The 21,324-nt window shown below is 42.6% G+C and overlaps 1 protein-coding gene across 5 annotated transcripts in view; it reads right to left on the minus strand.

Moving 5' to 3' along the window:
• Positions 1 to 21,324, minus strand: part of PCLO (piccolo presynaptic cytomatrix protein) — a 514,652-nt gene that overhangs the window by 150,448 nt on the left and 342,880 nt on the right. For all 5 annotated transcript variants that reach the window (XM_073328638.2, XM_073328636.2, XM_073328635.2 and 2 more), the window contains exon 9: positions 20,773 to 20,854. In XM_073328638.2, the coding sequence (XP_073184739.2) occupies positions 20,773 to 20,854 (82 nt within the window). The remainder of the gene's footprint in view (positions 1 to 20,772; positions 20,855 to 21,324) is intronic.

The following is a 21,324-nucleotide window of genomic DNA, read 5'->3' on the forward strand; positions in this document are numbered from 1 at the left end:
AGGAAATGTTTGAAAAATTCTTGGCTGGCCATGTAGCAAGCCAGTCTAGGTAGACTGGGAGCTGGGCACCCTGACAGGCAATTCCAAAAACTGATCAACTGGAAATTTTTCTACCAGCTTTACACTTTACACAGGCTGCCCCATACCATACCAGATGCATTTTCTGAACAGATTTAAGGTGGGATTTTCAAGAACACCCACCACTGGCCTAACATTGTCCCCCCGGGAGTCAGTGATAAAATCGCATTGCTAAGCACTGTTGAAAACCTCACCCTGTAAATCCAAGTAGAGTTAAGTGCAGTGGTCTAGTCTAAAGGTGACAGAGATTTGGATCATGATAACAAAGTCCACTACCAAGAGAAACTGTTGTAACCTTAAAAGCTAGATATAGCTAGCAATCATCATCTTGGTCACAGCTGCTACCCAAGCAGACTCCCAGATTGCACAGTCAAAAAATTTATTATTAATCAGTATGATAGCCAATGGTTGTATATAATAATTGAGTTCAGTGCGAGTAGTGTGGCGAAATCCCCTAGTCAACTTTGAAAATTAGCACCTATACATACAGTGTAGAATTTTGCTTTTATATTCTACTTTGCTGGAATCAGAACTATGAGTCATATTACAGAATAAGCAGAAATACACTGATGGCCACCCATATGAATTTACAATTAAATGCCTGTTTCAATCAAAGATACATGTTTCTTGCCCCCTCCCAAAGTAAGCATCTTACTGAATGCACCCCTTTGTTTGAGAAAAGTGCATTTTATTTTTTATAATTGTACTGTGAAAATATTTCTAAAAGAAATATCTGAGAAAAGATCAGCATGTGGGTTAAACTAATTGAACTAACTTGGAAAATTCTGATTTGTTGGGTTTAAATCATCATAACAGGAGTTAAATTTTCACTCTTTGGGTTTTGTGAAAACAGACTTTCAAACCTGTTTTGTATACTGTGCCTATTGAAGATACTGATCTCATTACTTTTGTCTGCAATGGCATTGCCCAAATTATCACTCCAAATGTGGGTAGCTTAAAAAATATCATCCATAATATAAAGAAAAGGAGTACTTGTGGCACCTTAGAGACTAACCAATTTATTAGAGCATAAGCTTTCGTGAGCTACAGCTCACTTCATCAGATGCATATCGTGGAAACTGCAGCAGACTTTATATATACACAGAGAATATGAACCAATACCTCCTCCCACCCCACTGTCCTGCTGGTAACCATAATATAGTTTCTCAGATCTCTTTTTTCCTCTTGGTCTTTTATTTCTTCTTTTAAATCTTTAAGTCTTAATTTCCATCTTTCAAACCATTTTGATATTCATCTTTCAACTTTTGGTTTTCTGATTTATGACCTCCAAGTTTCTTTTTTCTAAAACAGAGGTCCAGTTAGCCATCAAAAATTGAATCGCTGTGTTTTGAATGAGAGAGGGCACCTTGTTTACCTTTGGCTATGGATTTTCAACTGTCAACTGTGTTTGAGAAAACATCTTTTCAAAGGGAATGTTATACATTTAGATGCAATCCTTTTAAGATACTTGAAAGCTAGAAGCACTCCTAATTAATTGCAACTGTTTTTTACTGATCTCCCGAGTCTGTGAAACTCTCTTGCTATCTAACCTAAACTCAAGCTTTAAGATTTATCACCCTCAGCAAAACATTCACAGAAGGACAGAAATTGATGCTCAACTCTAAAGAAATGTATCACGTGAAAATGAATTTGTAGCATGGTTCAATACACAGCCAGCTACCAGTTTGGCTTATGAGCAACTACTTATTTCTGAGGAGTACTTGTGGCACCTTAGAGATTTACAAATTTATTTGAGCATAAGCTTTCGTGGGCTAAAGCCTACTTCATCAGATGCATGCAAAGGAAAAATGCCTTGCAACAAAGCCCGTTGCCAACTCTGTCCACATATTTATTCAAGGGACACCATCATAGGACCTAATCACATCAGCCACACTATCAGAGGCTTGTTCACCTGCACATCTACCAATGTGATATATGCCATCTTGTGCCAACAATGCCCCTCTGCCATGTACATTGGCCAAACCAGACAGTCTCTACAGAAAAGAATAAATGGACAGAAATCAGAAGTCAAGAATTATAACATTCAAAAACCAGTCGGAGACCACTTCAACCTCCCTGGACACACAGCTACAGACCTAAAAGTGGCAATTCTTCAACAAAAAAACTTCAAAAACAGACTCCAACGAGAAACTGCAGAACTGGAATTAATTTGCAAACTGGACACCATTCAATTAGGCTTGAATAAAGACTGGGAGTGAATGAGTCATTACACAAACTAAAAACTATTTCGCCATGCTAATTTTCCCCCATTGTTGCTCACACCTTCTTGTCAACTGTTTGAAATGGGCCATCCTGATTATCACTACAAAAGTTTTTTTTCCTCCTACTGATAATAGCCCACCTTAATTGACTGGTCTCATTAACAATTGGTATGGCAACCCTCATTTTTTAATGTTCTCCATATATATATATATCTTCCTACTGTATTTTCCACTGCATGCATCTGATGAAGTGGGCTTTAGCCCACAAAAGCTTATGCTCAAATAAATTTGTTAGGCTCTAAGGTGGCACAAGTCCTCCTCATTCTTTTTGCTGATACAGACTAACACGGCTACCACTCTGATACTTATTTCTGAAAACAGATACTCACAAAAGTCTGAGAAAAGATTTCAAAAGTCTAATAAACGAAAGGACTTTTATTTTAGCATGAATTCAAAGCTATGGAAAAAATACAAAAAATGTTGGATTGAGTCACCAGTAGTTAGGATCAAACTGCACAATTGGTTCTGTAAAGTAACTAGATGCCCACAATTTCGGTATGGCACCAAGGAACTCATGTCACTGGTGTCATGATGAGCACTAGCACCTCAATGTGAAAATAAATTGCCGCTCTCCTTTTTCCTCATTTACACTACCGGTGAAACAGACTACGGACCAGATCTTCAAATGTATTTAGGCTCCTAATCTCCACTGATTTCAAAGATTTCACTGGAAGTTAGGAGCCTAACTACTTTTTTGAGGATCTGGGCCTATTTGCCAAACGCTGCTCTCAGTTACACTATACTCCTGGAGTAATTCCACTTTCAGTCAATAGATTTACAACAGTGTAAATGAGACCAGAATTTGGCTCACCATTTTAAAGATTGCCTATAGCTGGCGATATGTAGCAAATTTCAAGCATTCTTGCCTCAAAGGATGTAGTAATTGACTGTCCACTTCTTTGAAGACTCCACAGAATCTCTGATTTCAATTAGAAGAGCCAACCCCTCTCTTGAAACAGGGTTTGATACACTAGACTGCAGCAGCATTGACAGTCCCAAAGCAAGAACATAAAAAGACTGCAAAATGGTAAAATCAATGGCGTTTTCACACTGCTGATCAATGGCATTTTCCTATTTTCCAGTTCTTGGAGTCTTGTATTACTTTCTAAAACATACACTTTAGTTCAACCACAAATTATTGGGCTAGATGCAGGAATCATTGGGTGATTGTATAAACTATGTTATGTAGGTCAGATAAGATGGTCATAATGGCCCCTTCTGCATTAAAATGTATTAGTTTATCCTCATCAAGAGCCAGATTCTCCCACACTCAGACACATTGAGAAGACACAATTCAAGGAATTGTTTTCATGTTGGCCCTATGCTCTGAGTTGTTCAAGCTCCTCTCTTAATTTCTCATTGACTTCATGGTATGATCAGAACCTTTACACCTTGCCATTGGGTGGCTCGACCTTTAAGAGAGGTCCAGGCCCAGCTCTCACCTGTGTCTGGTTTATTCCCAGATCATATGACTGTAGGCTACAGCAAGGCCAGCTGGGGAGGAAGAACCAGGATATAAAAGGGAGGTCCAGTCACCCAGTGTGAAGAGAGAGAGAAGGAATCTTTCTACTGGGAGACTTGAAGGGAAGGAGTAGAGGATGTTTGGTCTCTCCAGGCAAGGGCTCAAAGGTAAAGACTACACAGAATGCCTCTACCAAGAGGTGAACCCCTGTAATCTAGGAAAAAGACTTGTGAATGATGATACAAGGGGAGAAGCTTGCCACAGTCCTAGTGAGAGGGCTGTAGAGGCTGAAGGAGATGCTTCATAGAATTTGGAAAAGATGGATGAATCAAGCCTGGGTAGAAGAGGTTTCCTGCATGCTTATAATGTCTGTGTTAATGTGATTTTTATCAAACCAGACCCCAAGAGGGGAGATTTTCTTCCAGAGCTTTAATCGTTTTTGTGTGATTAAATCAAACCTAGAAGAGAAATTGGAGTGACCATGCCTGGTAACCCGAGTACACACACTTTATTAAATCTGCTATATTCCACAATAATGATCCAAAGCAGCAGGGCATGCAGCAACAGTTCAATGTTTGTAGCAATTACTGAAGAATCTTGCAACGGTTTATTCTTGCTCTGTACCACCGATAGTTGCAGTCCAGGCCCAATACTGATCAGCAGAAGCTGAAGCAGTTGTACTGCTGCTAAAATCAACCAAGAGATTACTTTTCTTTTTCCCTTTAAAAAAATCCTGTGCAATGAAAAATTTATAGATGTTTTTTCTCTCTCTTCCGCAATCTAACATTAGCTTTGTTTGACTCTAGAAGTCTCATTACAAGGAACAGGAAAAGCTTACAATATCATTTTATGGGACTCCTTGTGCCTATCAGAAATAAAAATAAGATCTTTGCCAGTCAATGTTGCACTGTCTGTAGGGAGGTTCATGAAATCATATAATCTCTTTAGCATTTAGTAGAGAAACACACAGCTCCAGAATATCCATTAGAAAATAAGCAACCCAGAGTTATGGGAAGAATTTCAATGAATAAATGGCGAGGATACTTGTTCTTCCAAATACATATCAATAACCCATTACATAAATTAAAGCTGGATGCATTACAGCAGAGAAATACTTACTACTTTAATCCAGTGTGTGTGTGTGTGTGAGACAGAGAGACAGAGACAGAGAGAGAGAGAGACAGAGAGTTTTCCTACATCTAGACATGACTTAGGATAAAGTTTGCAGGGATTTTTCTCTTAGAAGCAACAAACATTACAGGGCTGCAAACATCCTTGTGTGACTGGTGTGAACACTATCTGATGGGTGGGTGGGGAAAAGGAAAGCCCTATATTTTAGCTATGACTTGTTTACTAACTCATGAATGACAGGTTCTTGATGCAGAAGCTGTGTGCAAATATTGGTCAACTGCTAAACCAAGCAAATCTTTTCTCTGGGCTAAATTTTACAAAAATAAAACCATTTGTCTGTCTAATTAGGTGTGCAAAGGCAGGCAAGAAGCAATTAATACGGACAATTGATTTTCAGTGAACACACAGTGGGTGTAGGCAAAACATTGGCGGAAAGGGGTATATACGTGGAGAGCAGTAATCTACACTGTGTCAGTAGTAGGTAGATATCTATAGATATCTATGGGATCTGTTTTCCCTGACTTCAGGATGTTTGATCCTTAGGTCAAGATTTTCAAATGCAATTAGTGATCTTGGGCACACAGCTTGAGAAAGGACCTGATTTTCATAAGTGGGTGGACTGCTCAGCAGGTTAGGCAGGATCCTGGTAACCCTTTACATGCTGAAGCAATTTTACATCATGACACAGGGCACCTTTCTGAATTAAACTAAGTGATCAGCCACAGAAAACATTACAACTTCTCTGCTACGAAGTGTTCAGACTAGTTTTCCTTGCAAAGAATCTTTCTAGATTTCTGCATTTGATAACACAATAGCGATAAAACAACATGACAGTGACATGATGAGTATTTCTGGATAACAGGTCAGGATAAAGTGAAGACAGCTCGCACAAGGAAAAAAAAATAAATCAGTACCAGTGCTGCAAATGTAATATAAACAAGCGATGTGCAATTTTTTTTTAACGTACAGTCTGTGGTATGCTCTAGGTAATGTGACTTTTAAAACCAATGCTGGATTGCAAGGATTGGTAAAAATGTTTTCAGGTTTGTGCTCAGGAGAATTAGTTTGAAGCTTTTTATAAACTAAATTAGCTACATGAAGATCTTTCCTCAAAACCAGATTAAATCTATTCAGTTCTCCCATTGTTCTGGCCACAGGCAATTAAACCATAAGATCAGGGTTATATCCTCAGCTGGTGTATATCATAATAAGGTCCATTGACTTCAATGAAGCAACATCAATTTACACGAGCTGTGGCTATGGCCCATGCTCTTTTGATTAGTACTTGGAAGGATCACAGAGTACTTCTACATGGGGCTACACATTAGAAACTATTAAAAAACTGTCACAGTTTAAAATTTAGCAGCCTGCTTATTAAGCTTTTTTTTTTCTTTTTTGAAGCACATTACACCTGACTTGAAGAATTTCATTGGCTGATAACCAATTTTCAAGTAAAGTTTAATGTTTTGGCTTTGACCTGTGGAATCCCTAAAAGGTTTGGATTCTGTCTATTTAAGAGACATTGAGATAGCCCATGTGACTTTTAAAACCCCCACATATCGGGAGTTATATTATTGCCTTGTTTAACACAGCCATACTGAGGAGAAGGGAGTTAGAAACATGCCCCTCTCCATTTCATACAGAATCCTGAGTCACAACCATGATGTTTGGGGAAGTGCCAGGGCAATGCCGAAGATGCCTCCCCCTTGGTGAAACTGGACAGAGAATTGGGGGGGAGAGGTAGAGGGTAGATGGAGCCATGGCTCAGTCCAACCATATGCCAGTGCTGGCTGGCTGTATAGAGTAGGGTGTGGCTGCACTGGAGGAAGACATGCCATGAATTACTCTACTATCTCAGTGCAAACACAGTGACACAGTGCCTCCTAGTGTTCCCATTTTAGCAGTGCACCTTTGCTCCACCCCTTACTATTGTCTGCATGATACAACCCAAACTAGCCTTTTGTTAGCACCTAGAGATTGTTAATAGGTTCAGTAAATATCTATAGACAACAAGTATTTTTGTTGTTTGTATGCCTAAAGGTAGGCTCTTATATTCATATCTATGTAAAGCACTCTTAGCCCCTGCTCCAATCAAGAATATTTGGTCCTCTGTGTTGCCTTTAGTGCAACCTGCAGCAATTAATCTTTATCCTTCTCCATTCATGTTCACTTTTCTCTGCTTGTTCTGTTCTCTCCTCTTCCCCTTCCCTTTCTTTGTTAAGGGGAATATCTAACCCTAATATGTTACAGCCCAATATCTAACCACATTTAAAATATACTCTGTCTCCAGCTTCTAAAACAGTTTAGTCACAAGTCACAAAAATATCTTTAGATTTACACTTTTCAGCAGAGTGGAGTTTAGGTTCCATCAAATGAGGTAATAAAATCACATCTCCATTTGTTCAGTGCCCTCTGTCTATATTGCAAAACTCCTTTGCAACCTAATATGGGAACCATCTCAGCTCACTCCAAGACCAAAATATTAATCAAGCACCATAGAACATTCAGGATTCTTAGGTAAGATAAATCTGCTATTAAAGACAGACATTAATCTGCTCAACCAAAACATCAGCCACATTCATGGCATCACTATAAAATTCAATCTTTATGACACATTTAATGCTATAGCAGTTACTTTAACTCAAGCTTTTTTACAAATGTACTTCCCATAGGGGGGAAAACGTAGAATATTTTTTATTGGTGTTTTCTGTGAGTCATGGATGAAAATCATGATTACAAGAAAGATTTATATAACTGACAGCATTTTGGCCTATCAAGGCATATCCAGTGTATTCTATCAATACCTGCATGTTTATATCAGGCATATTTTGTGATGCTCCAGTACAGTGCATCTTAATCATAGAATCATAGAATATCAGGGTTGGAAGGGACCCCAGAAGGTCATCTAGTCCAACCCCCTGCTCGAAGCAGGACCAATTCCCAGTTAAATCATCCCAGCCAGGGCTTTGTCAAGCCTGACCTTAAAAACCTCTAAGGAAGGAGATTCTACCACCTCCCTAGGTAACGCATTCCAGTGTTTCACCACCCTCATAGTGAAAAAGTTTTTCCTAATATTCAATCTAACCCCCCCCCCCACTGCAACTTGAGACCATTACTCCTCGTTCTGTCATCTGCTACCATTGAGAACAGTCTAGAGCCATCCTCTTTGGAACCCCCTTTCAGGTAGTTGAAAGCAGCTATCAAATCCCCCCTCATTCTTCTCTTCTGCAGACTAAACAATCCCAGCTCCCTCAGCCTCTCCTCATAAGTCATGTGTTCTAGACCCCTAATCATTTTTGTTGCCCTTTGCTGGACTCTCTCCAATTTATCCACATCCTTCTTGTAGTGTGGGGCCCAAAACTGGACACAGTACTCCAGATGAGACCTCACCAATGTCGAATAGAGGGGAACGATCACGTCCCTCGATCTGCTCGCTATGCCCCTACTTATACATCCCAAAATGCCATTGGACTTCTTGGCAACAAGGGCACACTGCTGACTCATATCCAGCTTCTCGTCCACTGTCACCCCTAGGTCCTTTTCCGCAGAACTGCTGCCTAGCCATTCGGTCCCTAGTCTGTAGCTGTGCATTGGATTCTTCCGTCCTAAGTGCAGGACCCTGCACTTATCCTTATTGAACCTCATCAGATTTCTTTTGGCCCAATCCTCCAATTTGTCTAGGTCCTTCTGTATCCTATCCCTCCCCTCCAGCATATCTACCACTCCTCCCAGTTTAGTATCATCCGCAAATTTGCTGAGAGTGCAATCTACACCATCCTCCAGATCATTTATGAAGATATTGAACAAAACCGGCCCCAGGACCGACCCCTGGGGCACTCCACTTGACACCAGCTGCCAACTAGACATGGAGCCATTGATCACTACCCGTTGAGCCCGACAATCTAGCCAGCTTTCTACCCACCTTATAGTGCATTCATCCAGCCCATACTTCCTTAACTTGCTGACAAGAATACTGTGGGAGACCGTGTCAAAAGCTTTGCTAAAGTCAAGAAACAATACATCCACTGCTTTCCCTTCATCCACAGAACCAGTAATCTCATCATAAAAGGCGATTAGATTAGTCAGGCATGACCTTCCCTTGGTGAATCCATGCTGGCTGTTCCTGATCACTTTTCTCTCATGCAAGTGCTTCAGGATTGATTCTTTGAGGACCTGCTCCATGATTTTTCCAGGGACCGAGGTGAGGCTGACTGGCCTGTAGTTCCCAGGATCCTCCTTCTTCCCTTTTTTAAAGATTGGCACTACATTAGCCTTTTTCCAGTCATCCGGGACTTCCCCCGTTCGCCATTACATTCTAATGTAAGGGGACTGTTGCCCCCTTACTAACATTCAGTGGGGGTGTTTTAGTTGCTAGCGCCCAATACTAAAAAGGGGAAGGGTCGATGGGGAATCAGGACCCTGAGACTGACAGCCCCCAGGAACAATGGGGAGAGGCCAATGCTCCAGGTCAGCCTGAATGACAGGGCGGGTAGGCTAATCAGGGAGTCAGGAGGCCAGGGATGTCCCATTCTCCGTGTAAGCTGGAATTACCTGGGTCAATCAGAGTGGGGCCGAGCTAAGGAGAAAGCAGGGTCCTAGCTGAGCTGGGGAGCAGAGCTATGCCAGTTCCAGAGGGACCAGAAAAGCAGCCCAGAGAGAGCAGACCCTGTCCTGGGAGCAGAGCTACAGCTCCAAAGCCAGAGGCACAGCCCAGAGAAAGCAGACTTGCCCTGGGAGGAGAGCTGCAGCAACCAGAGCCAGAGGGACCAGAGAAGCAGCCCACGAAGCAGGTCAGTGCTGGGAGCAGCGTCACAGAAGCAGCCTGCAGAGCAGACCCTGTCCTGGGAGCAGAGCTGTAGCAACCAGAGCCAGAGGGGCCAGAGAAGCAGCCCAGAGAGCTGGAGGCAGAGCAGCAGCCGTGCTGAGGCAGAGTGGGGCTGGAGCTGAGGCAGAGTGGAGCTGGAACTGGGTCTGGAGCAGTCTGGAACCGGGTGTCGCGAGCAGCTGGGGAGAGCGAGGGGGGACCCTGGGCAGTGGGCCCAGCACAGGGAGACACCTCAGCCAGGAGGCTCTGCGGGCCAGACACGGAGGGGGATTGGTAACCCCGACAGGGCGGGGGCAACGCTGGGAAGAAGGGCCTTGCCACCTAGAGCCTGAGAGCGTGTGGCCACCACCAGATCAAGTGTCCAACCCACAGCATCCCTGCAGCACAGCCAGGGCTGGAGAAGGAGGCCTTGGACCTACAAGGAACAGACTGTGAACTGCCCTGACATTCCAGAGACACTGTTTGTGATGTTCCCTGCCACAGAGCGGGTTGATGTGTTTCCCATTTTTTCTTATTCTTTTTAAAATTAATTGTTGATTAAATAACTTGCATTTGCTTTAACTTGTATGTAATGGTCAGTGGGTCAGAGAAGTGCCCAGGGCAGAGAGAGTACCCCAGAGTGGGGACACCCTAGCCCCTGTCCTAGGTGACCACAGCAGGGTTGGGGGTCGAGCCCCCCAGGAATAGTGGGCCCAGCCTTGTTGGGTTATGAGGACTCTGTCAGACAGAAGGGGAGTCCTCAAGGGCAGGGAGGCCACTGGGTAAAGGAAGTGAGAGCGAGAACTCAGATCCTTTCGCTAGCCCACTTCACCAGGGTAGTGCAGAAGCCAGGAAAGTTCCCCACAATAGCGGGACTGTTCCCCCACTTACACTAAGCTGTGCTGAATGGTAAAGAACCACCATGTAATTTACAAAATCTTGCTGCATATTGGACCAAATCCTGAGATCTTCCCTCAGTTTTTATTCAGTTATTTCTCAGGCAAAACTTTGACTTGTGAACTCAGTGGGATTTTGCCTGAGAAAGTACTGAGTACAGACTTGAAATTTTGGCCCATGGTGCAATATAGCCCTTTTAACTAAGGCCATGTCAACTCTAGCACTTATATTGGCAAATAATTTGCCACTCAGGGGTATAAAAATCCCACCCCCCTGAGCAACGTAAGTTTTGCTGGCATAAGCATTCGTGTGCACAGACTCTCTCCCGCCACTTGTTAACCTGACTCCTGCAGAAGAAAAACATAATATAAATTACATGCATGCTAATTTGCTATTGGGTTTGCTGTTTGGCAAAATGAGCCCCCAATGTACAATTTTTTCTGACAAGGAAGAAAGTCAATTATTTTCCCCACACAATTTGGTTCATTTAAACATGGTACCCTTTGCTAGCCAAATAACTGTCATAGTATTGTTCTTCTACACAGAGAAAAATTGACAAAAATGCCAGTCCTTTCTCTAAAGATGACTTATATTAAACCTACTTCTAATTGCCTCCCCAGCCATCACCCAGCTGGACTTCTAGTAAGTAGCAAAATAAGAACTTTTAGGAAGAGCAAAAGAGCCCAACATGCCAGTCATTGTTCTGTTTTGCTTATCTTAATCTCCTGGCTTTTTCACTAGACTTCTCAATCCATACCACCTCTAGGAAAATTATTTATGCATCTTCCAAACTTTGTATAATACTAATACCTAGCTATTGTACATGGCTTTTCAACTGTACATTTCAAAGCACCTTACAAAGGTGATCAGTATCATTATCCCAACTTTACAGATAGGGGAACTGAGGCACAGAGTGGGATTAAAATGATTTGCCAAAGGTCACACAACTGGCCATCAGCAGAGCTATGAACAGAGCCCAGTTCCAGTCCAGGGCTCTATCTACTAGACCACATTTTACCCATGCAGCTTTAGAGAAGAGGAAGACAAGTTCTTTGAAACAGGGACAGTCCTTTTGTTCTGTGCTTGTACAGCCCCTAGCACAATGGGGTCCCGGTCCATGAATGGGGCTGCTAGGTGCTACTACATACAAATAATCAATAACAGTTCTTTTCAGAAGTGGCCACTGATTTGGGGCATCTCAGTTTTTGCATGTCCAGTCTGAGCCCTCAGGCTTGATTTTCCCCACTTTGAACTTCATTTGGGTGATCCATGTTCCAGGGAGAGCTGATGGTAGAAGAACATGAGGCAAAACAAGAAAATCTTGGATGGATGATGTGGTATCCTGGGTGGATGAAGAGGACTATTCCTTCACAATGAGATTAGCAGAGGATCATACAGAATGGGCTACCATGGCTGCAAATCTCCAGGAATGGAGATGCCACATAAAAAGAACTTCCTAAAGTCAGCTTGACCTCCCTTCTTGTGGATCTCTTAACGTTTGCAGTAAAATAAATTGTCTCCAGCAGATCATACAACTGTATTTTTTGAAGGCTAAGGAAATTTCCACAGAAAAACCTTAGCTGAAGTGCCATTAAGGTGACAAGAGTGCATGGGTGAGTTGAGTGCATATTACCTGTCAAGAATATTAGAGTTTAAAAACACAGGAGCTCAGGAAAGGCAGAATTGGCACTGCACATGTCAAATGAGGCACCCAAGCTACCGCGACTACCTTATCCATCCACAGACAAACACTAAAGGCAACTGTTCTTAAATCATTATAAAGGGCTCAATCCTGGAAGGTTCACCCAGTAGTAATAGGTGTTCAGCACCTCAAAGTAAAGAGCTCTGTGATCTCATGTGACAGCCAGTTCTTTAAATATCATTTGACTGTGCTAGCATGTCTGCATACATACATTTCAGACCCCCAGCACATGCTCTTAGAGCACTTCCATGAATTATACTTAGATTCATAGATTCATAGATATTTAGGTCAGAAGGGACCATTATGATCATCTAGTCTGACCTCCTGCACAATGCAGGCCACAGAATTTCACCCACCACTCCTAAAAAAGACCTCACACCTATATCTGTGCTATTGAAGTCCTCAAATTGTAGTTTGAAGACCTCAAGGAGCAGAGAATCCTCCAGCAAGTGACCCGTGCCCCATGCTACAGAGGAAGGCGAAAAACCTCCAGGGCCTTCCAATCTGCCCTGGAGGAAAATTCCTTCCCGACCCCAAATATGGCGATCAGCTAAACCCTGAGCATATGGGCAAGATTCATCAGCCAGATACTACAGAAAATTCTTTCCCGGGTAACTTAGTAACTGGAGACATGAATGGATGAGACAAATTAAACAAATGCTGCATGCTGTACATTTTTGATAGTCTCTGTATAAGGAAGGGAAGATGGCATGCTGCCGCATCTTGGGGTAGTTATGATAGTTTGAGTGTTTATCTGAGAAGTGCAACCTTACCTCAGTGTTTCCTGGATTTCTAATTTTCCCTAATGTTCTTGACAAGCTTTATGTACTCATATCACTCATATGTGCCTAAAATTTTAACTTCACTTTCTTCTCTGTGGGAATCTGCATTCTACCCTCCTGCTTTATTTTTCCAATGTCTTCTCCCATCCAGTCTGTAAGATACCAGGCATAAACCTTCCAGGGTAAAGGGTATATTCTCTTCTCAAAAAATCCCCACACACTATGACACACACTCAATAGAGTATCATGTTCTAAAAGAGGAAAGTACACAGGCTATTAAGCTGCTGAATGTCAGTGGAACTTATTTTTTAAAACACTTTTTAGGGCATTCAGAATAAAGAGCTATTTAGAGGGGCAATCACAGACATGGAATAAAAGCCTATAAAATATTTCTAGGTAAACACATACATGCATAAACATGTTGCTTGTTTACCCAGAAAGGTGACATCGAGATATAGGTATATAGTCCCCCGGCCCCTCCAATTCAGCCCTCAATTACACCTATGCAATTTAATTTAACTCACTGAGGTTGCATGGGCATAAATGAGGGCTGTCTTTGTCCTAGTGTCCTTAACAATTCAGGACTAGTTTTAGGACTGGGAATCTATTTTTCTTTTACTTGTGCCTAAGGATTTCACAGTAAGTATTGATCTGTGATCTGTTGCACAAGAACCCCACTCACTGGCTATTCCTCAACTGCTATTCACCAGTGCTAAAAATACAGTGTCATGCTAATGGAGTGTTAGAAACAGCTACATTTGGGGTTCTCCCCACTAGCCTTTAGTGAATCTTGAAAAAAAACCCTACAGTTATTCCAGATTGGCCTGATTTTCATAAGTGCCGAGCAGTGAGCACAACTCAGCCTGACTGCCACAGGAATTGTGGACCCTCAGCTTATTTAATCAAATAAGCTTCATGCTCATTCATTTACAAATAAATTTAGAAGCCCAGTAAACAGCTAGATACATTTCATATGCTCTAGTTCAAACAGGAATCAACTCAAAAAAAGATCTATGGCCTGTATTATACAGGGGATCAGACTAGATGGTCACAGTAGTCCCTTATGGCTTGGCATCTATGATGCAGGACAATCATATTTTCTTGATGGACAACACAGTTTGAAGACTTAGCTGCGTGGACTTGTAATCAGATTTGTTTTCTGTTCTATTCTATTCTATATAGTTCTTATGCTGCCCTATCACTATAGTATATGAGCACTTTCTAGCAGTGCATTAAGTAATATAACAAACATCTACTTACGTTCATTAAGTGACCTAGCCCCACCTTCCCTCACCACTTGCAATGGTGAATCCCACAGGATGATCCCGGCCACGTAAATCTGTATTCCTTTCCATTCCCCTCATGTTTACTTGCTTTTCATTTTGCTCAGAAGGGGAAGAGGTCCATGAGCTGGGATCATCATTGTTTAGGGGTAAACCCTTCCCCTCACCTGTGTGTGTCTTTGTGCATGATCAGGGAGAGCTTGTGTGCTGGTCTCTGGGGAAGGGTAGGATCATCTCCGGTCCGCAGGGTATTGGGCCCATGGAAGCAGGGGCACCCCACATACACTCCAGATGGAGGCAGCTGTCCCTATGTGAAGGGTGAACTCAAAGCCAGCACTAGGCATCAGCAGACTCAGCAATTGCTTAGGGCTTCGAGCAGCTCAAGTGGGCCCCCATTCACTTTTTTAGTATGGGGGGGGAGAAAAATATTCCTGCTTAGGGCCCCCAATAGGCTAGCACCAGCTCTAGGTGAAGCATCGGGAACAAGTTATATCCCATTCCCTTATCTTCATGGCCACCACCCCAGCTAAACCTGGACTGTACCTGTGTTCCATGCACTCGTTATCTGCCTGGTAATAATTCCTTATGTTCACTGCACATCTGCATTTTAATCTATGGTTTTGTTGTCAGAATGGACTTGAAGCTGAAATAACCCAAAATATATACACTAGGAAGAAAGTCCAGCAATGTAGGCTTGATATATGAAAATTGTGTTAAATCCACCCCCATCTCCCTGAATAAATACCCAGTAAATTTGCTCTGCTTAGGGTATTAGATCTGATTTTTATGGCGGGAGAGGGAAAGGAGCGAGAAACTAACCCCTCAAACTATAAGTAGGGTTCAAAGCACCTCTGAAGCCTCTTTGCAGCCATGTCCAGCCCAGTCCCTCCTGCATGTGGTTTCTTGAACAGTAGATCTGCAGAAGTCACGATCCAGAGGCCTACCCTCTGCCCAGAACTAATTAGCATATTCAGTGCAGACTCCTCCCTGTACCGCTGCTCTGCCTGCACACAAAGGGGCATCAGGGAGAGTGTCCTGCAGCACAGACAGCCTTGCAACTAACAGGTGCTTTTTGCCCTGCAGGGACAGAACTGGAAAGATGACAGCTTGACATCATACATTTGGGAAAGGAGCATTGCCTCTGGCACTGTAATTCAGTCCCACATGATGATATGCTGCAGCCATGGGCTACCCCATACTTGGGTGTAGCCAGACGTGCAGAGCTATTGAGATTTCCTGCCATGCTGAGCCTTCACCCTACATGAGAAAGGGTCTTGTGACCAGGAGGAGGAAGACAATGTGTGTGTGTCGCTCTTGCAATGTTTGCAGCAGCTACTGTCAGCGCCCTTATTGTCTCATGCAGCCACCTCTTCCCTCTTTTATTCCAGCTGTAACCACTCCACTTTAAACACCAGAAGGGAAAATGCGACCATGCTAAAATGAACTCTCTTGCTGGCTGTGGCCAAGGACCCATAAGAGACAGGTAGACTTTGAGTGAAAACAAGCAGTGTGTTTCTGGATCATTAAATGCTCCTACATTATCATTCTCTGATCACTGCCATCATTGCTTTGGCATCTGAGCTGCACAACGATGCCAATTCCTTCCAAATGTATTGAAAACTATTAATGAATCTTTGGAGACAAAACCCTTCGGCAATTTATTCAGGCCTAGCAGTAAAAGGCCGGTAGCATTTACATTTGGCAAATGTGTTGAGGACATTTTGTACTATAAACCTTCCTGCAGTACAGAGAAGAGCTGAGAGCTCTAGGGGACGGTGAGTGATGCAGAAAAAGAGGGGCAGTTAGGAAAGATCCATTCAGTTTTCCCACAGAGCAGTCGCACTTGGATCTTAGTAGCCTCTCACAGGACTGAAAACTAATTGATCGTTAGGGGTCCAGTCTTTCATTCCATCAGCCAATAGCAAGCTGGGCCAGTTTTAGTAAGGCATGCAACAACTCCCATGTATGTTTTAGGCAGTCCAAAATGGCATCCTCTGTGCAGGAGTAGCTTGCACATATGGCGGGTACAGGATCACGCTCTGTGGAGGATGCCACTGCCACAGGAATTGTGGACCGTTGGCTTAATTCATCAAAAAAAGCTTCATGCTCAGTCATTTACAAATAAATTTAGAAGCCCAGTAAACGGCTAGATACATTCCATATGCTCTAGTTCAAACAGGAATCAACTCAGAAAAGATCTATGGCCTGTGTTATACAGGGGACCAGACTAGATGGTCCCAATAGTCCCTTATGGCTTGGAATCTATGATGCAGGATAGTCATATTTTCTTGATGGACAACACAATTTGAAGACTTAGCTGCATGGACTTGTAATAAGATTTGCATTCTATTCCATTCCATATAGTTCTCATGCTGCCCTATCACTGTAGTATCTGAGCACTTTTTTGAAGGCCAGACGGAACCATCCTGGGAGCTGGATCCCAGTCCACAGCCCTCCAGTTGGACAGCACATAACCGATCAGGCACAGAGTCCATGAAGTTCATGCCTTGCATACAGAGATGGCATGCCCCTGCCTTTAGCACCTCACTCTCCTGGCGAAATCTGTGGGAAACTTTTGTGCATCGAGACAGCCTAAGGCATAGGCTCGACAGGCCCTCAACTCTGGAAGTAATGTGAGTGTTGTATTTTCTGCTTTCATTTTAAAAAAGACTCTGTGCTAGGTATGCAGCATCACTTCAGACTGTTTGAAATGGATTTAAACGATCTGAGACTATTAATATTTAACATTTATAGCCTCTATTTATTAGCTTCAACTGAGTCACTGCTCCGTTGTGCTAGGCACTGTACAAATGTACAATAACTGAACATCTCTGCCCCAAATAGCTTACAAATTTAGCTGATCGCATCATCTGACTGGCTGAATATTCTGACACCTCTGCTTTTTTTTGTTTTTAAATGAGGAGATGCCATGTTATATAGAGGATCATCCAATTATCTTGCTGCTGCGCCACCTCTGCTGTGGTGGGGCTGGTGGGCTTTCTAAGATATGTATTAATCAATTATTACACTTTTAAATGACCTGGAACTGTATAAAAGATTTCTAAGGTCTCCTCTGCCTCTGGTATTATAAAAACAGTTTCATTCACTGTTTGGATGATAACTAGAACTGGTCACCAGTTTGTTGGTACTGGTTGGTCAAACGATTTATTTTTATAATAGCAAATACAAGCAGGGCAATGTGGCTTCTGGGAGAGACCACCCAAGATCATAAAACCCCAGCAGAAAACTCTGCATGTTTAAATTTGCAGCATATCTACCAGTTTTCCTCCTCAGAAGAGCAGGGCGAGGCAAGGCTGGCATGCAAAGGAGGCCCAAAATTCCATTCACCTCAAAGATATGTGAGGAATGAAATATGCAAATCCCAAGCCTTCAACTGTTTTCCTGCCTACCTCCTCCCGGACAGCAGCGGTCCTGCCTTTGACTAACCACCATCCTCCTCCATTTGCAACCTACCTGATGTGCAAGAGAGACAGAAGTCACCGGGAGTGGGAGGGAGGGGAATATCTTCTGCTCCAAGCAGCAATAAGTAAATTTCCACTGTGAAGCCCACCATTTAACAAGTCAGCAGGCTCCCTGCCTCCATGCCATCCTGTCCTAAACACTGTGGAGTGGCAGTGCCCCAGACATCTCTGGGGGTAGGAGGGAATCTAATCAAGAGTCACTCCTCTTCCCTTTTCTCTGTTTGGGAACTTAGCCTTTCTACCACATTATGCTCTGTTTCCCAGTAGATGTAACTCAGGGACAGCAATCCTTCATAGGGCTGGATTCTCAAGGGGGCTCAGGAGCCAGCTGCTCCCAGCGTAACACCGATGGACAGATGTTCAAAGGGCATGAAGCGTTCACCTAACATACTGAACTGTTCTGAAAATCTGGTCGCAGTTTTGGTGGCTAGGTCTCTGTGTGACACATCTACAGACAATAGCTTCTCCCAGAGGGGAAGGGCCCCATGTCAGGAAGTGACTGGGGGGGAACTTTAGGGTGTGTTCTTCCAACCTGAGGGAGAAAGTGAAGCTCTCATGTACCAGTAGACACCATCAGCACCAGGAGATGTACCTCTGAATTCTCTTCCAGTAATACATTCTTATGTCGCTCTGTTGTTTACTGAGCTCATGCCTGTATCACCATTCTGGGGACTCTGTCTGCTTGTGCTAACCCACCAATAAGGGGCCATGAGACCTTGTACAATACGCACAAATATTTTTAAATACTGATTCCCATAGGCAAGTTGTACCATTCTTAATGGTGATTTCTCTTGTGACTGGCAAGTGCACACTATTTGGCACATTATCACAGTGGCTGAAGGGGAGCCTGAGAAAAATAACCCTATACACTGAGAGTATCAGAAGGTGAAGAGGAATTAAATATACAGGGCTTGATTTTCCATCACTTCTCATCCTGCATGGTGATTTACATTTGTGCAGAGTGGATGTGAAATGCTGCCATTGGTGTGAGCCAGTGGAGGACTCAGGTTAGGCAGCAGTTTACACTCTGTAAATAACAGCACACAACAGTGGTGAGAGAATCAGGTCCTCTTCAAAACAAAACCATGAGGTAACTAGTTTCATGCGGCTATAATTCCACCTGTTCTTCAGAAAGAGAACAGCTTGGATCTCAGCATTATTCATTTCCCTGCAGGGCAAGAAATCCCGAGGAGGATTACAAGTAACTCCAATTGACTTCAGGAGCCCAGGGCTGTACAAAGGGTATGAACTGTCTTTTTAAACTCTACAGTCTGGGATAGTGGGAGAGCTAGTATTTTAAATTAATTAGTGGGTGCGATATCTGTTTTGTAGAAATTAATGCCAAGGGAGTACATAGAGAGAAAACTGCTTGAATGCCTTGTGAGAGAGCAAAGGGAGGGAAAGAGCTGCTTGAAGGAGACTTGAACTTACTAAATGACTCAACCAGAAATACCTGGACCAGGGAGGGAACTTCGAGCAGCTGGTTCCTTATAAAAGCCCTGAAGCAGTTCTCGAAGCGGGAGCTGATTCTGGGACGTCTGTAAGAGAGTCAGCTCTGAGCAAGGCAGAGGCAAGCCAAACCCCAGAATGGGGCACCTTCTAAGAACTGATAAAAGGACCCTGTGAACACCAGGCTCTGAGGTAAAAGCTGTGCCCTGGGATGGACTTTGGGGACTTTGAGTGATTGGATAAGCAAATGTGTAGGAGTCTGTTTAAAAGAGCCTGGAAGAGGGAGGATAAAAATCAGGGCACTACAGAGGCACCCCAGCCAGAAGGGGGCACATGAGAGTGCCCCTCTTGTTTACATGCCTGAAAGACAGGGGGAGGATGTGAGAAAATAATTGAGATTTTCAGCAAAAAATGCTGGGAAAGCAATATATAGAAATGCAACGAAACATGATGCTACTTCCCATTAAATGCTGGAGGGAAACCAGTGGTTGGCAACAAGTAATTACTTCCAGACAGAAGTGGATTTTGACATATGCTATTTGAATTTTCAATAGTAGTTAAAAGAAAGTCTGATTGTTGTGCAAGAAAACCACAAAAGGCTAAATTACACACCACTGGCAGAATATAAATAGCATGTATCTCCACAGAAAAACACTTACTTCCTAATCAATACACTCTCTTATTAAAAAAACGTACAATTCTGAAAAACAACAAACAGACCTAGCACCTATTAGCTCTTGATATAGAAGGTGTTTTACACTCTGACATAGAAGAATTGTACTGCAGCACTGGTCCTGATTCACCCGCTGTAGCCCGTGTAATAGGATACAAAATAACACATATCCACTCTCAGCCGATCTCTTTCACTCTCTATACACACACACACACACATTATGAAGGGATGACGAGGGAGAAAAGTTTCTGTAGAATATAACAGAAAGCAATAACTTTCCTATAGGTTTTTTAACAATCTGATATAATTTAAACTCTACAGAAAGGGCAGAATTCTTCATAAACTTCTGCAAGTTTTGAATTTTTACATAAGCCTATTCAATTTCTTTAGATCTTTAGTGGCTTCATCCCTATTAAATTCTATATGAGATTGTCATATGAAGAGGACAGACATATAGAGAGTGACAGACATACAGCCTCCTGATATATCTCACTAATACAGCCAACTTGCTATGTGTTTTCAGTATCAAATTGTTTACAGTAATTTGTCTATTTTTAACAAAGTCTCATGACCACTTCTGTAGGTCACTGTTTTCTGTTATCACTAAAAACATGTAAGATGAGCAGTACATTTCCTGCCACACAGGACTGAGCAACCATCATTAGCATTGCAAACCATGTGCATGCTACTTAATAAGCATTCTAATAAAACCAGGTGTACATTTTGTTTGGGTTTTATTATTTTTACCTGATACAGTGTGATCCTTTGGGTCTCTCAGTAGTTTGAGTCTTGCATGCGGGAAAATGTACTGAAGAGGCTTCCCATTTATCTGAGGAACATAAAACATGCATGTCATAAAAAAATGTAAAGCATGTCCATTTTAATAACTTAAAAAAAGCCAGTCATACAAACAACGCTCCTACGAAACATATATCTGGTTGGGGGATATTTGACAATCATATCTCATCCTTGTTCAATCATTCCCCAGAGTTTTAACCCACAAATTGGGACATTTGTTAACAGGCACATGAGTGTTTGTGCATTACTTCCATATTACTAGAGTAATTTTAAGGCCAGCTTTAGTTTTTGTTTAATTTCCTAGGGACTTGAAATTGTCTACTTTGTTCTATCGCATCCACTAATGGAAGCCATAAAGCAGCGTGACCGTTGATCCTTTGACCATGGGATTTGTGTAATGCATAAGGAGAGAGTTAGAATGCAAACAGGCCTAAGATGAAGGTGTGGATATATGTATAAAGCTCCATGAAGTATTGCTTTGGTCTCACCAAAAATACACAT

Source organism: Lepidochelys kempii, chromosome 1, assembly GCF_965140285.1.
Source record: "Lepidochelys kempii isolate rLepKem1 chromosome 1, rLepKem1.hap1, whole genome shotgun sequence".
Lineage (NCBI taxonomy): Eukaryota > Metazoa > Chordata > Testudines > Cheloniidae > Lepidochelys > Lepidochelys kempii.